Source organism: Chelonia mydas, chromosome 3 (assembly GCF_015237465.2).
Source record: "Chelonia mydas isolate rCheMyd1 chromosome 3, rCheMyd1.pri.v2, whole genome shotgun sequence".
Lineage (NCBI taxonomy): Eukaryota > Metazoa > Chordata > Testudines > Cheloniidae > Chelonia > Chelonia mydas.
The window spans coordinates 94201424-94224362 of record NC_057851.1 but is presented as its reverse complement, the minus strand read 5'-3'; the positions used below and the strand labels follow the sequence as shown (position 1 = coordinate 94224362).

Below are 22939 nucleotides of genomic sequence, written 5' to 3'. Positions count from 1 at the left end.
CAGGTCTTACCCTACTAGTGAAATAATAACAAGATTACTAGGGCTGTCAATTAATCACAGTCAACTCAAGCGATTAACACAAAACAAATTAACTAGATTTTTTAAAAGTTGTGATTAATCATAGTTTTAATCACACTGTTAAACAATAATAGAATACCAATTTAAACATCCAAAATGATTTATAATATCTTTTTCTACATTTTCAAATATTGATTTCAATTAAACAAGAATACAACAGATACAGTGCTCACTTTATATTATTATATTTGATTATATACCACTGCACTGTAAAAAAGATAAACAAAATAAATAGTATTTTTCAATTCACCTAATACAAGTACTGTAGTACAATCTCATTATCATGAAAGTGCAACTTACAAATGTAGAATTATTTTTTTTTACATAACTGCATTCAAAAATAAAACAATGTAAAACTTTAGCGCCTACAAGTCCACTCAGTCCTACTTCTTGTTCAGCCAATCATTAAAACAAAAAAGTTTGTTTACATATATGGGAGATAATCCTGCCAGCATCTTAGTTACAATGTCAACTAAAAGTGAGAACAGGCCTTCACATGGCACTGTTGTAGACGGCATTGCAAGGTATTTACGTGCCAGATATGCTAAACATTCATATGCCCCTTCCTACTTCGACCACCGTTCTAGAGGGCATGCTTCCATGCTGATGATGGGTTCTGCTAGATAACCATCTATTACCCACACAAAATTCTCTGTTACTTGCACACTCTAGGGGCACCCACCTTTACACAGTTCCTAGGGCTCAAGCCGTAACCCTCTTAATTTAGGCACCCACCTTTACCCCTTACCCTAGGGCTCAGGCGTAACCCTGTTAATTTAAGCACCCATCCTTACCCTTCTGTGGGCTCAGGTCATACCCTTACACTCTGCGGGTTTGTGGGGTCTTTTACCAGTGAAAGAGCCTTACACAGTAGTATCCTACTTACCCTCTATTTATTAACAATTACCAAAACAGAATGCACGCATGTAAGCATACAGTGCTCGCCACTTACCTTAGGGCAGATGTACTTTCCCCTGATGGCCAGTCAGGATCAGGTCATTTGGGGGACTCCAACTTCTGCACAGCATGGTTGGCAGGGTGTTGAGGTCTTGCAGCTCTGATCTTGGGGCTGTGTCCTGGAGTTGGTTCCGAAGAACTTCCTTTTTGACCCCAGTTTATATAGTGAAACTTGAGTCCTGCTTAGCTCTACCTTAACCATCATTTTACTAGAATATTAGTAAACAATTCTCAAACCAATCCTAACATATTGTAAAACAATTCTTTAACCAATCATACCGCACCACCTTAATTGATTTACACCCAGCAAAATTAATTATGTAACAGACAGAAAAAATCAAAGAACCAGAAAGAGACCATACAGACAAACAATAGAGAAATGAGGACCATAAAGACAAAACAATAAAGAAATCAGGATTTTACAATCACAACTATTGATAAGTGATTGCTTGCCAGACAGAATGCTATCAAGTTTTCTTTAACCACCTTAAGATCTGTTTCTTTACTTAATAGTGGGTACTATTAGGACAGGCTCACCTTCTTAACAGCCCGATATTATATTGTTTAAATGTAATTTAGATGGAATGTGAGGATGTGACTTTCTGCTTCTTGACTTATGGCTGCTACTCTCCTAATATGGCTGCAGACAAAGGCCTTAGGCCTTACAATATGGCTACAGGAAAAGGCCTTATCCTTACAGATCCAAAGCAGTGTGGACTGTCGCACATTCATTTTCATTGTTTGAGTCAGGTGCCACCAACAGAAGGGTGATTTTCTTTTTTGGTGGTTTGGGTTCTGTAGTTTCCGCATCAGAGTGTTGCTCTTTTAAGACTTTTGACAGCATATTCCACACCTGGTCCCACTCAGCTATTGGAAAGCACTTCAGATTCTTAAACCTTAGGTCTAGTGCTGTAGCTATCTTTAGAAATCTCCTATTGGTTCCCCTCTTTGACTGAACAAGAAGTAGGACTGAGTGCACTTGTAGGCAGTAAAGTTTTACATTGTTTTGTTTTTGAATGCGTTTATGTTAAAAATCATTCTACATTTGTACGTTGCACTTTCATGATAAAGAGATTGCACTACAGTACTTGCATGAGGTGAATTGAAAAATGTTTCTTTTATCTTTTTTACAGTGCAGATATTTGTAATAAAAAATAATAGCATAAAGTGAGCACTGTACACTTTGTATTCTGTGTTGTAATTGAAATCAATATATTTGAAAATGTAGAAAAACATCCAAAAATATTTATAATAAATTTAAATTGGTATTCTATTATTAACAGCGCCATTAAAACTGTGATTAATCACAACTATTTTTTTTTATCTTGTGGTTAATTGTGATTATTTTTTTAATCATTTGATAGCCCTAAAGATTACTGCCATGTGTGCATCATTATGGTAGCACTATTAAAAAATGAACATTTTAGGTCATTCTCTGGCCTTCACTGATTTCCTACCTGGGTAGATTCTGAATGTATTTTCTCTTTGAATACAACCAGAGAAATTTAGTCAAGACTGTTTCCTTTTAAGATCCAGATGTACATTCTTTTAAATAATAAATGCCTCTAAAATGTTTTCTAAATTGTTACTGAAAAGTAACTTGCACAGATGAAAATAAATGGTAGTTTGAAAGATCTTGTTCAGGGACAAAGATATTTCTTTCATCTGAAAATATGGTTGCCTGAAGCTCCAGATTACAGATATAATAATACAAGGGTCTGCTGACATCTGTCACCAGTGCTTTAGAATCAGAACTGGAAGAGAGCAGGTGCCCATATGAAGCAAAAATATACCCAGCAGTTGAATAATAGAAAATTGCCAAAACCATAACTGTCTAAATGTGCATTATAAAAAAATATGAACTGCACATGAACTTCAAGGGTTGTTTACACAAACAGGCAGAGCCTTTGAATATAATACATCATTTGTTCTTATCAGCCCAGACTATAATGGGATAGGAGGGTGATTTTCAAAGGCAGAAATGTCAGGTAGGCACCTAACACCTACTGACTTAAATTTCTGACACTGTTATTTTCTTTTAGTGATGGGGAAACAATATGCAAGACCAGGTTCTGCCATTAGATATTCAGTGCTTATTGGTAAACTATGCTGTAATTTAGGAGAGTAAACAAGTTATAAATGTCTGCCATAGATTTCCAATGTGACCTTCAGCAAGTTGCATGATGTAGCTGTGACTCTGTTCCCCCAACTGTAAATTGTGGATGATATTTCCCTCCCTCACAGTGGTGTCAGTGAAACCAGAGGGGTTGAACAGTGTTTGTAGTTTCCACGAAACCCCTTTGCAGATGGAATTTAGTTACCAAGACTGCTGATGTATAAAAAGTAATAGAATACAGGAATCTCCTTTGAAGCCATGTTGACTCTGGTGCTTACAGTAGTGAATCTTTTCTTGTCACTAAGGGCTAGATCATGTCCAGAATAGGGGACAGTGCGGAGTAGGGTTGCCAGCCCTCCAGGAATTAAAGATTAATCTTTAATTAAAGATCATCATGTGTTTAAATCTCCAGGAATACTTCCAACCAAAATTGGCAACCCTCGTGTGGAACTGCATTGCCTCAGTGAGAGTTTGAGGAGGCACTTAGCAGAAAACTTCTCTGAGCTCTCCAGCTTGTAATGGGAACATGCCTGCTATTACATCCTTTTCTTGGGTGCAGTCTGCTAGCTGGGTGTCCCCATTCTGCTTTGGAGGCTGGTTGGGGGGAAGGCCAAGGTGCTGTCTCTGCTTTCCCCCCAGGGGCATGTTGTACGCCCCCAGGAGAATGGGAATTGAGGAGTCCCTGCACTCCCTCAGCACAAGTGCTGCAATTTTGCCTGGCCTTTAAACAGGTTGCAGATGGGGTAAGACTTCTTGTGCTCTCCCAATCACAGCATGCCCATGTAAGAACTGGGTAGACTCTGCCAGCAGGTGCCAGTCACACAGGGATCTTGTCTATTGAATAACAAGATGCCATTTTAAAACAGTCATTTTCAAGTAGAACCGTACTTCAAAAATAAAATGTAGGGCTCAAATTCTGCCCTCACTCAGGCAAATACCTCACTTGACTTCAAGGGGAGCTGCATATGGTCAGTGCAGAGGTGGGCTACAAACTCAGCTCCTTCACATTTCCATAAATTTTAATTCGAATCTTCTAACACTCTTAACTGAATCCAAAGCAGCTACAATCCTTATACACCTCTTTCTGTGGCGCTCACAAGGCCTGGTTCTGATCCAGTGCCCGTTGAAGTAATCTGAAAGATTCCTACTGACTTCAGTGGGCCTTGGGTCTGGCCTCCTACTGAGTAGCATCATATTATTCACAGGACTACTCCTGAAGCCCTTGCACTGTTTTTAGTCAATCCTCACTCTGACTGAGGCAAATCTCAAGTTAATTTCAGTAAAAATTGAGTTCAGGATTTGGCTGAGTCTGTGTTTTAATATTTTGTTTCACAGCACTTGGATGACGACAGGCACTAATTCAGTAAAATGTAATTAAATACATTGGAATTACAGTCTATATTAAGGAACGATAGGAGTAAAAATTCATAAGATAGTATTCTGCCCTCACTTACCCGGGTGCAACCTTGTTGACCCCATTGAAGCTGCAGTGTTGTGAGAGGAGGGTCTGATCCATAATCCTGGGTTAGGGGCTCAGTTCTGCCCTGCTTTACATAGGCACAGCTCCCATTGAGAACAGTTGGGTTGCTTGAGTGTAACTGAGGGCAGAAAGTAGCTCTGAGGTTTTAAAAAAGAAGGATTTCTAAATGAATGGCCTGAGGATTTTCCTCAGGGACTGTCTGTCATATTCAGACATCTTTGTTCTTTTTTTAAATGGCTTTTGAAACTTGTATAAACAGTCCGAGTCCCATTGCATATCTTTCACAGGGGCAGAATAAGCACCCAAATAATGTCTTCACTGGGACTTACTTTCTGACCATATAAGGAGAAAAAATGTATTTTCCCTGCAACCTACTTTGGTGTTTACTGTAAAATGCACCCTGAGCTGAAACCCTTCTACTGTACATGTGTTTTAACATAGGCGCATCTTGTCATTCCAAAGGGGGAAAGTGCTGAGTAGGCAAAGTGCTCCTGGCTCCTCACAGCAGCACCTAGGGCAGACTATGTTCTTGATCCCACAAGCAACTCCTTTTGTCTATAAGATGATCAAATTCTACTCTTGAGGGCATGAACATTGTTTCCAATCAAGGGAATGGGAATTGCACTCACATGCCTGATAGCAGATGCCCATCAGTCTTCTGTTCAGCACAGACAGAAGCTACTGCATACAGCTGGAGATTGGCCATCCAGAATATGAGTCATGCAGGTGTGCAAATGGGTGAGGGCACAAGGAGTCTTAGCCCCCAGCCTCACGTAGGGGCCAATCTCAGTTGCAGTCTCTCAGCACAACTAAGCTCCAGAACTACTACTGGCTAAAGAGGGAAATGGGGGCAGGAAAGAGACATGCCTCCATTCCCCTGATGCTTTTGCTGATGGCAAAGTTGTATGCATGCCCACCCCACCGCACACCTGGGTGCTCCCTGGGGCAGGTGGCTGCCAGAGTTCCCTCTGAGGTGATGTAGGTCCACAGTATATCCAGCACAGACCAATACCATGTGAGCATGGAATTTATAACCTACAGTGCAGTGCAACAATACTATCCAATTAGATATGCAAATGAAAGGATTTGTCACGGTGGGCTAGACACTCTACCCTGCTCCTCTCAGACCCAGGAGAGCAAGGGCACAGTGGTTGTTCATTGGTTGTAGCTGCTTGATTCTCTGCTGTCTCGCTCCAGCCTCCAGCCTGTCCAGCTCCAGCTGAAGCATTGCAGGGTAGCAGCTCAAACTTATTGTATTGGCATAAGGTCCTTCATTGACGTTGTAGCTGAGGAGAATTTTTTGTAGCAGAACTCAACTTAGTCACACCCTCTCTTTGCCCCAAGCCAATCTTGTATGTCTCCTCCATCCCCTTGTGCCAGGGTTGAGGGGTGCAGTTGTAACAGGAGACACCTCCACCATCTCTGCCAAGTTTCTGCCAGTGAAGAGCTCCGCTGTGCATGGAGATTCTCTGCTGGCTATTTCTGGCCAGTTTCTGTGCTTCTAAGTAGTCCAGAAGTGGACTTAATGGACCAGGGAATCTGGCCTAATATCCTTATACAGTAGCAAAAATGTTTGTGTATATTCTGAACAAGCCATTGTCAACATTCCTAGAATACAAATACAATAAGATTACACAATGACTAGTAATGTCTTATTTCAGAAGTGATAATGTAATTGAATGCAAAAAGTAAAGATTTTAGTATGGGGGAAGAGTGGGTATTTTAGGGGAGCTGTGGATTATGAAAAGTTGCCCGTTTAAACAAATGTGGTTTAGCTTCAAAGCTCCTAAAGAACTTAAAATGTATCCCTCAAAATTGGGCGTGGAATGTAGAAAAGAATCCTTCTTTAAAACACAGAGTTGCCTTTAACTAATAAAAGAAATCTAAAATTGTCCATTGTCATAGCTTTAACATTAACATTGGTTGCTCTGGCAAGCTTTAAATACTAGCTGCACTATAAAACCTAAAAATGTCCTGGACTTGAAGTTGTTTACACAAAATATGAGGAGATATAAAGTTACAGAGCTGGGGGCTGGAAGAAGTGGCTTTAAAACCATCCTCCATGTACTGACGTCACATGGAACCCAGCTGCCGGGATGATGCCAGACAGAACTGTTTTTCAGTTTGCAAAACTGAAGTTGGGAAGTTAATCAAAGAGAGTTGCAAGTGCTGCTCCAATTGAAAAATTCTCTCTTTCCTGGTTTCTTGTTTTCTTTAAGGATCAGGATTCACAGAACTGGAACTCTTTATCCCAGCTAGCTATGCATTTCACTGCTTTCACTACTACACTGAGAAATGGACTGAAAAATTTCTGAAGGATTGTTTACTTCACAAAAGGTAAGTTCTTTTCTTTTCTTTTAAAAATCACAGTGGTTTTTGAAGAGTTTTGGCCTTATTTGTGAAATAGAAAAGAAAGTTAACAATACACATTATTAAGTCTGTAAACAGTTTGACTAACGGATCTTGTAAACATCTGCCTCATTTTGATATTTGTATCTAGACCAATAATAGTTTAAAAGTGTGATGGTGGTTGTTTATTCTCAAGGAAAGGCTGTTCAGTGGTTCAGTCAGTGTTTCCAAACTATGGAATGATTTATTAGCAAGACAGAGATGACAGCCCATTTTTGCACATTTGATCTTTTGTTTTTTAAATAGTAGAGTGAGACTCTGAGAGTTTCTTATAGGTTTAATATAAAGTGCATAAAATCTATGATGCCTGCCACTTCTTTAAAAAAATATAAATAGACCCATCCAGAAGCCAGCACCTTATCTTACTGTGAATTAATCACTAGTAAAACAGAGGAAGATCAGTTCACCTGAATAGCTGTGCATATCCACTCCAGTTAATCTCTGTTGAAAAATAACACCTCCTCTTCTGATGTCACAGCAGATTATTTTTAGAAGTTGCCATACCCCAGCAGAGATTTAGTTCAAATTATTTTGCATTTTTTGATATTTACATAGAGGGGAGGTAGAGGGAAGAAAGAGTAACATCAGAGAACAGAGCAGCATAAAACTTTTTATTTGAGAGGCGAGAAGGGTACGCTGAAAGGAGAAATACAGCTGATGTTGACAAAATTGATTATTTGTTTAAAGTTGATTGCTGTAATGAGCTTTTGACCTTGTCTAGGACGTGTGGAAAGTGCCAGTACAGCCAGATTTCAGACACTGTACTGCTCCCCAAGGCAAGCTAAAATCGCGGCTGTGTTGGGGTGATAGGACTTCACATGTGAAAGAAAAAGGTATTTTAATAAAAAGGAAGCAGTGGCTTTTGACATTTGTTTGTTTTGCTCAAGCCATGTGGAATACCTGTGGGAACAGCCCCGTGTTTTATACAAGTAGTGAGTATACTCACAGTATTAGAGATTGGGAAATCAACAAGCAGAGAAAGAGACAAAGATAGGGACAGGATTCAAAGTCCTCTAAGGAATTTACCCACCATAGCAACAGCAGTCGCAGCATATGGTCACCCAGCCATCTGAGCAAACATCAACAATCATGAGCTTCACTATGAGTAGTTGCATCTTATGAGGAAATTTGAAGGGAATAAGACGTGATATGAACAGGAAAAGAAACCATGGATGAAAGAGAGAGAAGCACTTTTGAGGGAAGATACAGTTACAAGTAAATAGCTGCAACTAACTTTTTCCAGGACTTGATTGCATGTTGAGGGTCTCCATTCTATTTTTCTAAATGGAATCTCGTATGAGGCATATGCACATTTTGAAGATGGATGTAAGCAAGGGAGTAATACCTGATAAGTAATCACTCTAAAAGAACATCAAGAGTCTTTTGACATGCTAATCTGCTTTGCAAATGTGTGCATGACAGGAGCACATTCAGGAAATATTAAGCTGCAATGTAGGCTTTCAGATTGGTTCCAGTAAGATTTACCATTTGCTTCTGATTGAATCACAGTTGTTATTCCTAATGTTGCATTGACAAAGGCTTGTGCAAATGGTAGGCAAAACGTATCTCAGCCTGTCTCTAGTTTATGTCTTCATACTGTTCTTTGCTACATGCATTTGAATCATTCCAGAGAAGTCAAGTGAGTAAATAGATCAGTTTGGTTAATTCCTCTGAAGTTTCTTGAATAAGTTAAAAAAAGTCGATTAAAAGAGTAAGTATAGCAAAAAAGTGAATTACTGCTGTACCTTCCTCCCCCCATAAAAATACAACCTTTGTAGTAGTGAAGTGAAAAAAATATTGATATGGCTGTCGATGTTCCATGAATAGATGTTTCGATTGCAACAGATTTTCAGTGCATGGAATTCTTATATAAGAAGTTGTTTTCCATCAACATTTAAGGCAGTCCCTGGTACTGAGCTTGAACCTTGGCCCTGGAGAGGGGTCAGCTCCATAGACTGGCTGGCTTCAACATGAAGCCATGAGCTTGTCTTAAACAACAAACTAATAGTGGACTTATTTCATATTAAGAATGCTGAGTTGTCTTGGAGCAGCTCTGTTAGTGTCAACGATCTTTATTTGTAAAGCTACCCTGAATGTTTCCAGGTAGATAAAAACAGAAGTGTTTTGCTGGATCTGAAGTCTGTTTTGGAAGTGGTTCAAGCCATAGGTGTTGACTTTTAGTTTTCCCAGGGGTGCTCCATCCCCACTCCGCCCTGAGGCCCTGTCCCCACTTCAGCCCCTCCCAAAAGACCCCTCCCTTGTTCCACCTCTTCCTGCCCTCACACCGCCCCCTTGAGGCCCTGCCCTCTCTCCACCTCTTCCTGTGCTCTGCCCACTCCCTGAGACCCCTACCCACCCACTGCTCACTGCTCTCTGCTCTCCCCCACACCCTCCCTGAGCCACCAAACAGCTGTTTGTCGGCACCCCAATTAGCTGATGGGGGGGCACCAAATAGCTGATCGGCGGTGCCCCCGAACAACTGTGGCTGATGGGTGCTGAGCTCCCACAATTTTTTTTCTGTGGGTGCTCCAGCCCCAGAGCACTCAGGGGGTTGGCACCTATGGTTCAGGCAGAGCTAAAGACGGAAGAGAAAAGAAGAAGCTTTTGGCAGTCTCAGTGTTCCAATGACAGGGCTGAGTGGGAGCTTGAAAGAGCTGAGTTCAAACGCTGCATTGCACAGGTAAATAACTCTATGGTATTTCTGTGATCTTGAAAGGGAGCGACAGGGAGGCTCAATGAAGGGAGGTCCCGCCCTCTGAGGCCCCAATCCAACTTGTACTGAAGTCAGAGGCATGACTGCCATTGGCTGTGGTGGCAGTAGAATCAGGCCTTAAATGCTGTCAGTTGAGATGTACGGTATCAGGACTTCATCTAACACACTGTTGCAAGTAACCTGTTGGTCCTCAGCTGAGGTCACAGCTCACTTGTTAATGAAAGAAGCTGAGTCTGAATTAGATGTCAACTTGTCAGCTGGCTGGAAAAAAACAGAGAGTGGGAAGCTGTGATCATGTAGCAGCCACAGCTGAATCAATCTGCTTTGCCCAGTAAAGGGCTGAGCATAGCTTTGCATGAAGCACAAAAGGGAATTACAAAATTAGATACAAACTACTAATCACAAACATGTCCAATAAAGGGAGTCGTTTTTGAGGCCAGACAAATAACATTGATATAGCCTCTGAGCATGAACCAATGCAATCTGCAAATTTATTGTGAATGGATATGAATATCTGTGTTCACCAGATTAACACAATAGTCTGATTTGAAACCCAAATGCAGGGAACACACACAACTGTGCATACAGTACATCATCCCATGTCAGGCTACCAAACTGTTGCTCCCAAGAATGAATTAATGGGTGTGATTCTAACCTCATGCTGGTGTAAATCAGCAGCAAATCTACTGATTTTTAATGAGTCACTGATGTAAAAATTGAGTGAGTGAGAATCGGGTCTATAAAATCTATCACCATTCAGTAAAAGGTTTCCCTCTACAAGTGTATCATAATATAACAATAAGAAAAGGAGTACTTGTGGCACCTTAGAGACTAACCAATTTATTTGAGCATAAGCTTTCGTGAGCTACAGCTCACTTCATCGGATGTGATGAAGTCAGCTGTAGCTCATGAAAGCTTATGCTCAGATAAATTGGTTAGTCTGTAAGGTGCCACAAGTACTCCTTTTCTTTTTGCGAATACAGACTAACACGGCTGTTACTCTGAAACCTATAATATAACAATGCTACTTGGCACTTGTCCATCCATAGAACTCAGAGATTTTTACAGAGGGTGGTGGGGATCATGATTTGTATTTTGACAGAAGAGGAAATTGAGGTGCAGAGAGATTTAATGATTTATGCAAGATCTCACAATCAGTCAGAGTTGGGGATAGAGTCCCTTTCTGCTGTCTTCCAAACCCATGCCATGGGACTAATATATTTATTTATTAAGACGTGTAAAACCAAAATACATTAAGCTTTTGTATTGTGTTCTGATGTGTATGTATGTTCATAAAAGATTTATGGTCCCCCCCATAACTGCATGTTTTCTTTTGTGTAATTAAAAGTATACATATAACACTAATGTTTTTAAATGTGCCAGTGTAAAATCTCAATTGTTCTGAGCAAACTTCCTATCTTTAGATTTCTAGTTTTGTTGTGAACAGTTCAAATATAGCACACAGACAGCATTCTTGGCCATTCTGACTAAAAGACAGATCTTGGAAGGTTCCAAGGCCTTGAATTCACGACAACGGGAATTGAGGGTGCTCAGCATCTTGAAAGAGGCTCTCTGTGTATGGCAGGATCAAGTGCTGTTATAGCACTTCTGCTTCATCTAAAGGAGAGCAAGTTTAAATATTACCCATCTGTAGGACTGTTGCTTATGTGTATGCTATTTAGGTACAGCATGTAGAATGATAGACTAAATTTGTTATCTGATATCAAAGGGATTGGAACTCCTTTTCCTGCTGTGTATTCCAGTTCATCCATACTTCTACTGTAGTGTATATGTTTATCATTATAATCCTGATATAGACTCATGCAAGCAATCTTTGATACAATTGAAATTAATGGAATGGGCTGTCTGTTACATTTTTTTTTCTTTTTGCTTGAAGCTAGAATCAAAGACAAGAAAGACTTATTTTGATAAAATCAATCCCAGCTTCCAGGAAACATTGAGGAAAGAAGAGGAGCATAAACACCTTTTAGTTGATACTCAGAGTGCAGCAATGGACCTACATAAACAACTGGAGAATACTGAAAAGAACTGGACTAAAGAGAAGATGGAACTGCTGGAGAGATTTGACAGTGAAAGGAAGGAGTGGGAAAGTCAGTGGAAGGTCATGCAGAAGAAAATAGAAGAGGTACTTTGGATTTTTGAGTGTAAACAACACTGTAAAAATGAACATTTTTCTAAAGTCTTATCTGGTAGCCCAAGGCCACCTCATGGTTTTTCTCTCTGAACCGTTTTCCAGTTCAGTGTCTGCCACTGTTTAATGGTTGATGGCAGGATGCAAGGTCTGAGCTGTGGGACTGTTTGAGATATTGTTAATTTTATAACCATGGATAAAGAGTAAGAACTTGAGATGTCACTTTGAAGCATTGGTCTTAGGTCAAATTTGCTGCAGTATTGCTGGCAGTATATACCATAGCTAGAGATTCTGGGCACAGTGTGCATCGTACATACATTTTAAAAAGTAGCAGACATGTCTGTATGGGGCTTAGGTCTTTGGCGCTCAACCTTTCCAGACTACTGTATCCCTTTCAGGAGTCTGATTTGTCTTGTGTACCCAAGTTGCACCTCACTTAAAAACAACTTGCTTACAAAATCAGACAAAAAATACAAAAAATTGTCACAGCACACTATTACTGAAAAATTGCTTACTTTCTCATATTATCATATAATTAAAAATAAATCAGTTGGAATATAAATATTGTACTTACATTTTAGTGTATAGAGTAGTATAAACAAGTCATTGTATGACATTTGAGTTTGTACTGACTTTGCTAGTGCTTTTTATGTAGTCTGTTGTAAAACTAGGCAAATATCTAGATGAATGGATGTACCTCCGGAAGACCTCTGCGTGCCCCCATTGGTATGCATACCCCTTGTTGAGAACCACTGGCTTAGGTGAATGCACATTTATCAACAAAATTCTAATACAGGCATTATAAAATATATCTCTCTGTCTGGGATAAATTATGTACTACTTTATTCGTTAACATCAAAGGGAATTCCATGAATCAAAGAATGAGTGCCTCAGGAAATGAGAGATTTATTCCTGCAAGGACTTGCTATATTTTTTGACGACCTTTATTAGAAAAAAGGATTACAGTAAACAAAGGCTAAACACAAAGAATATTTACACCTGTTAGCGATCATTTACTTTCTATCAATCCTAATTCACTTCCTTTCAAGGATAGCATAAGTAATTTATTTATTATTCTTTTACACCAAAGTTGTCATCTGAATAAAATCCTCTGCCACTCACTAATGCACAAATGTATTCTAATATACATATGAAAATATTCTTGCTTGCTTTCTGCAACCACTAGGAATGTAAGGAAGAGATTGTTCACATGAAAGGAAAATAATAAAATGGAAAAGGAAAATGGAGCCAAATGACTCAGACATACGCTGCTCTCAGGCTGCAATGTAACTCCGTGATGTCTGCCTCCTATGTTTCAGCTGTAATTTCTATTGGATTTGAATATGATATTCTTCTCCACTTCCTGCCTTAAATGTGGTGATGTTGCTGTGATTTGTTAACTAGTTGCCTTGTTTTGCCACAGAAGTGGCAAACTACATTTCAGTGCTTAGTAACGTGAGCCCTATATGTATATTTATGCTGTTTGGGGCAGGAATCAGGTTTCCTTTCGATCATTTACAGCATCTAGATCAATGGAGCCCCAACCTGATTGGGGCCTTTATATGCTACTGTAATATAAATAATAAATGAGTATTATTACAATTAATAATCATCTGCTAGTTTGTTAGTTGGCTCTATGGTGTTGGAGATGATGGGCCTAATTCTCAATTACACTGAGGCCCTTTGACCCAGCTCTTGCAGTGGAAAGGGACTTTAAAGTGAGTGTAATTGTAATTTACACACACTGTAATGCCCCTTTATGCTGCCAGAGCAGTGTAAAGCAGCCTTAGTGGGAGAATCAGGTCTGATAGCTTTTGAGTGAGATGTAATGATCGCTCGTGGTCATTAACAGTTTTGAATAAAAACAGGAATGTGTAAACCTCCGTGTCCTAGCCAAATTCCCAACTCTAGTCATTGCATTCTACCTACCCGTATTTGCTATGCAGTTTCAAGCAAATGCACTATTTTTCTTTTCTGCCTGTCCAAAATTGTGTTACAGACTGTGCTGTGCACTGTTAAAGAGCAGATGTGTTTCAGCTCAGAAATGGCTACATCCCTTGTCTACCTCACATCGATGTTGTGAGAATTAATTAATGTTGATAAGGAGCTTTGGGATCTTTGCATGCAAGAGACTGTAAATGGAAACCTTTGTATTATAATTCCCCAAATTAGAATATGCCAGCATACCTGAGTTGACAATGCCTTTGCTTTTACTAGTGGAGTCAGAGGATCTTAAATGCCTATTCATGGTCAGGACCTGATCAAAAAGACACCAGCACATTACCATCCAACACCATCCTGGAATTTTGATTCAGTGTTGATTCATAGAGGATGTTTCACTTATTTATGGACCAGCAAAATTTGCTGGAGCACCTTGGTGTTTCCTGGCAGTTTACCACCTAATTACTGACCAAGCTCAGAGGTACTTAACATGTGAGATCTTCTGGAACCCATTCCATAGCTCTAAGCCATCGATTAAAATATAGCAAAGATTTTGGGAATTGTAACAAACCTTCTCCACACCTTGTGACAACAGAATGGTCCATTGGCCATTCCACTTAGGACTCAGCATCTCTTAGCTAAAAATACATATCAAATCTTTCAGCCCATATGTGATTTTACTGAATGAAAATGCTTAGGAGCTTTGTAACACAGTTTAAAGCAGACGATAAATATGGTCCTTTATCCTAGAAGCTCATAACTCTACTTAGATTAAATAGGGTGTTTTATTGCCTTTTCAGCTTTACCAGGAGGTAAAACTAAGGCGGGAGAGCAATATGAATGTCCGGGATAATAAGGCCATTCAAAGCAAGATGCTGCAGCTATCTGTATATTCCCCTACTTCAGAAGGGAGTGACACAGCAGAACTGAACTGTCGACACAACTTGGCAAGTGACCGGATGGAAGAAAAGAGTTTGCTCAGTAAAACAGAACAAGAATGTAAAGAAACTAGAACTCAGAGGAAAAACAATGTTTTGTTAAGGAACAGTCTGGCCTTTGACAACCAGGAGAAATATGAAGACCTCCTCAGCTTGAAAATTCCTAAGAAAGATACCAGTAGTTATGCTGGTGATCTCAATGCAGTAAGTATGACAGTAACAGTGTTTCAGCAAATGTGGGGAACATGATGAAATCCTTCTCTCTCTACCCAAAGTATATGTCCTCTGAGTCTCAGAATGCAACAACTTCCCAGCTAGGGAATGTTTCCCCTTCCCCCTCAGTTTGTGACTGTTGAATATATAAACTTTTGTTAAATACACTAGTGGCATGCTATTTACCTTGGTCCATAACTTGGAGACATTTCTGTGCTACTCCCTTCTGCACAGGACTCTCCCATGTAAATCATCATTGGGTATAAAACAATTCTGGAGATTATTGTTTATGCTAAGGTAACATTATTTTATTTGTAAAGGCTCTTAAAGAACTGGCAAAAGTTAGTGAAGAGTTATGCAGCTATCAAGAGGAAATTCGAAAGAAGCCCAACCACAGAAGGTAAAAACACATTTGGCCTATTTCTGTTAGGGGAAGAAAGGCAACAATGGGCCTATTCCTGAGGCCATTCAAGTTAAGGGAAATTTGCGATTGAATTGGTCAGGAGCTGGATAGGGCTCAGTGTCTTAGTGCTCAGCGTATGGAATCCCACTGAAAACCAAAATATGTTTCAAACTCATGTTTTAATTGCAAAAAATGCAGTGTGCTTCCAAAATATATAAACTGATATCTGCATTTACGTAGGGCTAGATTGTGCCTCGCCCTAGCACAGTAGTGGAGTAGACAGGATGAAAGATTTCTGTCCCCCCTCTGTGTCATGTTAGGGTTACCTAGATTTCAGCACTGGATGCTGGAGGGACTGCAGGGGATTTTCACCAGATACTCCCTACAGGGAGCAAGGGGGCAGGGAGTGACTTCTCTCCCCTCCCTCCCACTTTGCGCACACACACACACACACTAGGGGAGATGGCTGGCCACATCAGGGAGAAGTAAGCTGAATGCTGAAAAGAACAGTAGCAAATCATTTTTTCCCTCCACCAGCACCCTGTCCACTGCAAACATAATGCCCTTGGATTCCTCATGGGGAAATACCGCTAGGCACTGCTCCTTACACAGGGATGTACATAAAGTGCACAGAGGGCTAGATTGTGCCCTTGGTGTGACAGGCTGTCTGGCACGGGTTCGGTGAGGCCACATGGCAGCCAAGTGCCCAGAAGGTTTTCTGGCTGATTCTGCCAGAATTCCTCCTTGGGGCTCCTGGGAAGCCCACACTTGTGCGGCAGCTACACCACTCTTGGAGAGGAAGCATTGTGTTTCCCTCTCCATTCTCAGCCAACTTTGCTGAGCATAGACCTGACCTCACCCTGTCATTTTCTAGGCAGCTAACACCTGTCGCCTTGTAGGTATGTACGCACATTGTGCCAGGCTCTTGCTGAGAGATTCAAGAAGTACAGAGGGGCTCCTTGGAGTCTTTTCCCAGTACATCCATGCATGGGCAGCCTACAGTCTTTTCCACAGTGTATGATTGTTTTAGCATCAATATCTGTGAAGGAACTGCTGTACACTTTGTGAATGTGTGCTGGAAAATGTGATTATTGCATGGAACCATAAATGACACATTTGTGCTCTCACATTGAATATTAAGACATTTGCACAAGCCCATGACTACGTGCAGAGGCGCTCCTCACTCAAATACTCATGCCAACTCCCACTGAATTGAGTACAAATTAGAGGGCCCGTCCTCCTTCCTACAGACCTCTTAGAGGGGACCTAGGTTGGGGGATGTAGGGGAGGAGTACACTGCAAGATTCCCTTTGCTGAGGTTCCTTCAAACTCTTCCATCATAGAGTGGGACTTCTTCCCTGTGTACATTGCAGTGGAATTGCCCCAAAATCTTTTCCAACAGCCAATCTTAAAGACCTTCTTCTGTGTACTGGGAGTGGGAAGCTGTGCTGGGGTTAACCCTTTGTTCCCCTTAGGGGTCAGACAGTGCCCCATGCTCTGTCACATGTCTACAGGTTAAGCCTTCCCTTCCTTTTCCCCAGATGACTTCTTAGGAGGAACATCCTCATCACTAATCACTAAAAATGCCTTTTCTTTTATGTACAGAATGAAGTCACTTCCTTTTCTGGAAGAATTTGAAGAAACCCAAAACACAGGTATTATGCCTGAGATGAACTGCGTGTCCAGCAATGAACCACAAACTTCTTCCATCACTTTTGAAACAGAAGGACAAAATAACAGGAAGAACTTGATGAGTGCCAACAGGGGTTTGAAAGATATGCCTTGTAGCTCTTTTACTGGTGGTAGAGGAAGAGACTTCATGCCCTGGCCAAAAAAAGAAGCCCCACCAGTTCCTCCACGGAGCACTTCTCGACATCTGACAAGCTCACTTTCTGCAGCTGTACACATCTCTGAAGTACCCGTAAAAGATACAGACAGCAGAAGCAACTGTAAGGTTCAGGAGGATAGGAATGCAAGGAAATGTATTAATCCTTCTCTTGCAAAACAGAGTGAAGATCCAGTGGCACATGCAAATGAAGGGAAGTTTGTGAAAGATGGTGCAGTGGTAACTGCTTCAGTACCTATAGCCAAAAAAGAGAGAGTCTCTGAGTGCAGTGTAGCGGCAGGTTTTTGTCACAACACATGGTCATGTGATGTGGGCAAGCTTGGAAAAGGTACTCCGAATGGATCTTCCCCATTGTCTGCCCAGAAAAGCTGTTCAGATGGAAATATGGTGCAAACAGAGAACATGCACAGAAGACATTGCCCTAAATCTCATAATGTTTTACATTATGGTAATGACTCCTGTGACCCTGCAATGCTGCCAAAGAAGACCCCCAAAAATGAAACGTTGGCAGCAAAGATTGATGAATTTAACAGGACTGTATTTCATACAGATAAATGCAACAAATCTTTGCAAGAAAATCAGAAGCTTCAAACACCAACTGGAGATCATAAACACTGTGGCCCAGGGTGTGACTGGATGATTAACAGAACAGAAACTGTAAATGCATCTTATGTTTCAAATCCCAGACTCTCTGCAGCAAAGAAACAGGATCCCTGCAATCCAACCAAAGCTGCCAGAACAACAGGGCAACAAAAGCAAATAAATGGACTTCTAAGCACCAGTGGCTACCGGCATATGCTTCACGAGCGTGATTGGAGACCAATTAATTTATCTGGTCGCCCACGTTCAGCTGACTCAAGGTCAAACTATGGAGTTGTTGAAAAACTTTTGAAAAACTATGAAAAATCAACAGTGACATCTGTATATAATTCTAAATGCTGCAAAGATAAGGGGACACAGTCAGATTCTGAGTTCACAGATGGGAGTTGTGAGACATTGAGTGGGTATTTAGAAATGCTCCAGACAGAGCAAGGAAAGCAAGAGTTTCAGAGGAATTCAGCCAGGCGTGTTGGGCAGCAAGTCAAACAAGGCAAAGAGAGACAGAAGTTACCAGAGGTAAGATTTATACCCAACTTCAGAAACAAGCCACTAAAATGGGACAGTCCAAAATATCTGTTTGTGTAATATTAGATACTTTGGGTGTGATCCTTATCTCATTTACACCTGTGTGAATCAGGAGTGATTCCATGGAAGGTAATGGAGCTACATCAATATGGAGTCCTGTGGGATCAGATTCTGATCTCAGTGACACTGGTGTAAATCTAGAGTTTAACCTCAGTGTAACTACTTGAAATTTGCACTGCTATAGCTAACATCAGAATCTGGCCCATTCTCTCCCCCGCCCCGCCCCCCCCATGACTGTTTTCAAAAACCCATTCAAAGGACTTTAACACAGCCTCCCATGGCAAAACCTACAGGGGCTGAGAGAGCAGTCTCCAGAACGATGGCTGTTGTTTGTCTCCTAAAGGTGCCATGCTGGGGTTTCTATAAGTGTCCAGTAACGGAGCATTCACACATTCTTCAAATCCAGACTGTGCATCGCTCCCAACACTGACCCAGGGGAAAGAGAGGGGCTGGTCCAGCCACAGCATTTTACATTTGGCCTTATTTTACTGGCAGAGTGTAGAAAAGTTGCCCTTTTCTCAAACTCCTAAAAAAAAAAATGAAACAAGTATTTCGAAAAATGTAGTTGAAGTTACTGGTCCTGCCAGTGGCTGCTGGGAAGTGGACGTCACTACTGGCTCAGGCAGACTACTGGCTGGAAGCACACAAAGGAAAGGATGTAGAGAAACTGGGAAGGATCCAGAGGTGAGCGACAGAGATGATCAAAGGGATGGGGATGAAAGCCATATGAGGAAAGGCTGAAAGAACAGGGTATGCTGAGTTTGGAAAAGAGGAGATTAAGGGGGGATATGATAGCGGTCTTCAGCTACATTTGAAAAGCTACCATAAAAAAGGTAGAGAGAAGTTGTTCTCTCTTGCCACAGAGGGCAGGACAAGAGGCAGTGGGTTCAAACTACAGCACAGCAGATTTAGATTAAAGCTCAGGAAAAGCTTCCTAACAGTAAGAACAGTAGGACAGTGGAACAGACTGCCTTGGGAGGTCGTGGAAGTTCCTTCACTGGCGGTTTTCAAAAGGAGGCTGGATACAGCCACCTGTCTTGGATGGTTTAGACACAACAAATCCTGCATCTTGACGGGGGGGGGGGGGGGGGGGTTTGACTAGATGACCTTTGCTGACCCTACTAACTTCTATGATTCTGTGATACCCTCCTTAGCTCCTCACAGAAATGGGGTAGACTCACTTGGAGCTGTGAAACCCCATAGGGAAAAAAAGTATGTCAGATCGTCAACTGGTATAATTCAAGTTGGCACAATTCCATTGACTTCAGTGGAGCCACACTGATTTTAACAGCTGAGAATTTGATTCTATCGATTTTCTTCTGACCAAGGTCTGAGCCTAACATAAGGATGTTTTTGTTGGTTTGGGGTTTTTTGGGTCAGCTTCACCAGTGTGCAGCAGTGGTGTTGGAATACTTTTAATAGTGGGGGTGCTGAAAGCCAGCCCCCTTACCTCTGTCCATGCCCCCCCGCCCCCAGAGCTGGGGCTGGGAGCAGGCCTGTGTCTCTGGGAGGGCGGGACCTGTGTAAAGGGGCTGAGGCTGGGGCCACAGCTGGGGGTGGGAGTGGGAGTGGGACTGGGAGCAGAGCCCCATGCACGGGGCTGGCAGCCTGGACCCCGGGGATGGTGGCAGTGGAGCCCTGGGTGCTGGGCCGGGACCCCGGAGTGGGGAAGGCAGCTGGAAACCTGCGTAAAACCTGGGGGTGCTACAACACCCCCTGCATCCCTATAGTTTTCAGTAGAAACAACTTTGTTCTACCACAGCAAAAAAAAAGAAAAAAGGAGAAGCTTCTGATTTTTTTGCTCTGTGCAAATGTGATAGGAAATTTCCTTAGTGAATATTTGGAGTAAGAACAATGAGCCAGAGTTTGATTTTATTTTTACTGGCATAAATCCAGAGTAACTCTACTAAAGCCAATGGGCCTGACTCTCCGCTGTCTTGCTCCTTGTATAGTCCTTTATGCCTATGTAAAGTGAGTGTAAAATACTAACTAAATCAGAATGGCAGCATTTTAAACCCACCTGCACTCACTTGGCAAAGGTATAAAGAATCACACATGGCACAATGCACTGAAGAATCACACCTATGGTAATTACTCTGTATTTGTACCACTGAAACAAAGAACAGAGTCTGGACTGTTGTCTTTCATGCGTTTGTGAAGCTCTGCATGCAGCTATGATACTATAGTCATAAATTATCATTATTAACAATTTATGAAGTACAAACATCTTCACGTAACAGTAATGGACACACAATCCTTTATAATGAGCCTTGACAGTTACAACAGGATCCATCAAAAGATACCTGAAAGGTACATGGAATCCTGTTTCAGTGTATTGTTGTATACTGAGTTATGTTTATGAACCAGCATAAAAGTTCATCCACATAAGTTCCAAAAATGAAAAGGTGCCTGCAAGATCAATTAATTTATGGTTTGCATATGGGTTAAAATCTTATATCTTCCCTTGTATCTAGCATCCATGTCCACATATCTCATGCTGCAACGGAATTAAGAATTCCTATATATAGAAGTGTCTGTTCCTTTGCATTCTATACATTGCTATGTAAATACATCCTCAGGTCCTTTTAATAGCCCAAGACCACCTGTTCTGAGGTATGCCACTTCATTCCTTTTACATTCCATGAACGACTGTGTTATAACTTGTTAAGGCAAGTAGTTTCATTTGTGTTCTAGATATCTGTGCCAGCTAAATGTTCAACTGGGAAAGGCTTCTCCCGGCCAGCGCGGCCAGCAAATCGACGCTTACCTTCCAGGTGGGCATCCAGATCACCTTCAGCACCACCTGCTGTGAGAATGACTGCACATAGTTATTCTCTCTCACTTCAGTCAGAGACGACAGTAGTCTGAACTCAAGGATGAATTTGATGCTGTTGTGAAATGTGAAAGCTCTGCGCCTCTTTATAACTGTGTGTTCTCTGATTGTGATAGCACCCAGTTCTACACTGTGTATATCGTCCAAAAGTAATGCTGTCACTTGACTTACTGGGCAAAGCATTTTCAATCTCAGATCATCATTGCAGTCTTCAGTGTTTTTATTGATGAAATAAATATACCCCTCGTTTTCTTTCTTTCTTTCTTTCTTTCTTTCTTTCTTTCTTTCTTTCTTTCTTTCTTTCTTTCTTTCTTTCTTTCTTTCTTTCTTTCTTAAATGGCTCACAAATAATTACTTTTGAATGACATCCTCCTTGGTTTGCCAGTCTATTTTGAGTTGATACAATGTATAGTTCTGTATATTCTGACTTTTCTGCAAACAGCAGAAAGTAAAGCTGTATGCATGATCATGTGTTTGTAGGTGCATGTGTTGGAATAGGAAGTATACAGGTCTGTATTTAGAAGAGACAAACTCTGTGCTAGTATTGACACTGAAATTACAACATATATGCCTATATATACTTTGTGTTTATTTAAAATTTTTGAAAATATAAAGTCCTGATGACATTTATATTTTGTACATCTTTTATATAGGTTCACAGGTATAGTGAATACACTTTTTTGACTATAGTTGCAGCGACAAGGGCTTGCACAATATGTATCAGAAGCAGACAAGCTCAGTGGATTCCTCGGACATGCTTGATGGCATACTTGTCTGGTTTTTCAACCCTTACGATGCTAGGGTCAATATAGCTGGGCATATTTTTTCTGAATTAAAATACTGTATGATTAGTACTATATTAGCCTTTTTCATCACCTGAGATATTCCTAAAACATTCTGCTGCCTTAAAATGCTTTATACGTGCCATTTAATATAACCTACTATAGGGAATTAACTCCTATAGTTTCAGCTATATTGTAAATATACAGTTTATGGAGGAAAGAAAAGGATGGTAAGCATGGTAATTCTTTCAAATTTGTTTTCTTTAAACACTGTATTTAAAAGAATAGCTACATCAGAGAAATTTAACCTGTTTACTTTCAGTGAAAGCAGGAGAATAAGGAATGCTAGGATTACCAAATGCTGTAGTTAGGCTTTCTTACTTTGATACTGGACTTCATAGCGTGTAAGCCAACAGCTAACTTACTACTCCTGTGAATGGTATAAGTGGCAGTCAGTTATGAAGTTTACTTGCATTCTGGCAACAGCCTACATAAAGTACATATATATTGCCTCGAGCTGAAGGAGATATGATCATTGTGGTGCCAGGAATCCTAGACTGATGGCATTAGAAGTATGTTTTTGCCCTCATCTGTCTGTATATTATTGGCCATTAGAATGCTGTGTGTGTAGGCTGGCTTATTCCCTTCCCACCTTTTGAATGAAATATTGACACTATTCAGCATTTTTGTTCACTTTTTGTAACAACAGTGTTCTCCATTCCAGAAATTTGTACCCACCATAAAGTTGCCAGATGCGTAGCAGGGATGAACAACCAGTTAAGATATTTCTTCAGTTTACTGATATTTACTGCCTACTTTTGATCATCAACTTACTGAATAACATAGAAAGGAACAAAAAAGAAAAGGAGGACTTGTGGCACCTTAGAGACTAA

At 40.8% G+C, this 22939-nt stretch overlaps 1 protein-coding gene across 8 annotated transcripts in view; it reads left to right on the top strand.

Annotated features, from left to right (window-relative positions):
• The window catches only part of SOGA3 (SOGA family member 3), a 67557-nt gene extending 44835 nt beyond the window's left edge, over positions 1-22722 (top strand). For 2 of the 8 annotated variants that reach the window (XM_037894747.2, XM_043542877.1), the window contains 3 exons: positions 6851-6968; positions 7762-7873; positions 11651-11688. Coding sequence is in view for 4 of the 8 variants with exons in the window: in XM_037894754.2 (XP_037750682.1) it covers positions 11765-11899; positions 14647-14988; positions 15318-15397; positions 17006-18362; positions 21126-21299 (2088 nt within the window). In the remaining 4 variants the exon portion in view is untranslated. Of the gene's footprint in view, positions 1-6850; positions 6969-7761; positions 7874-11650; positions 11900-14646; positions 14989-15317; positions 15398-17005; positions 18363-21125 lie in introns of those variants that run through there. The other 6 variants (XM_037894754.2, XM_037894751.2, XM_037894752.2 and 3 more) reach the window with 6 other exon arrangements.
• Positions 22723-22939: the final 217 nt, after the last annotated feature.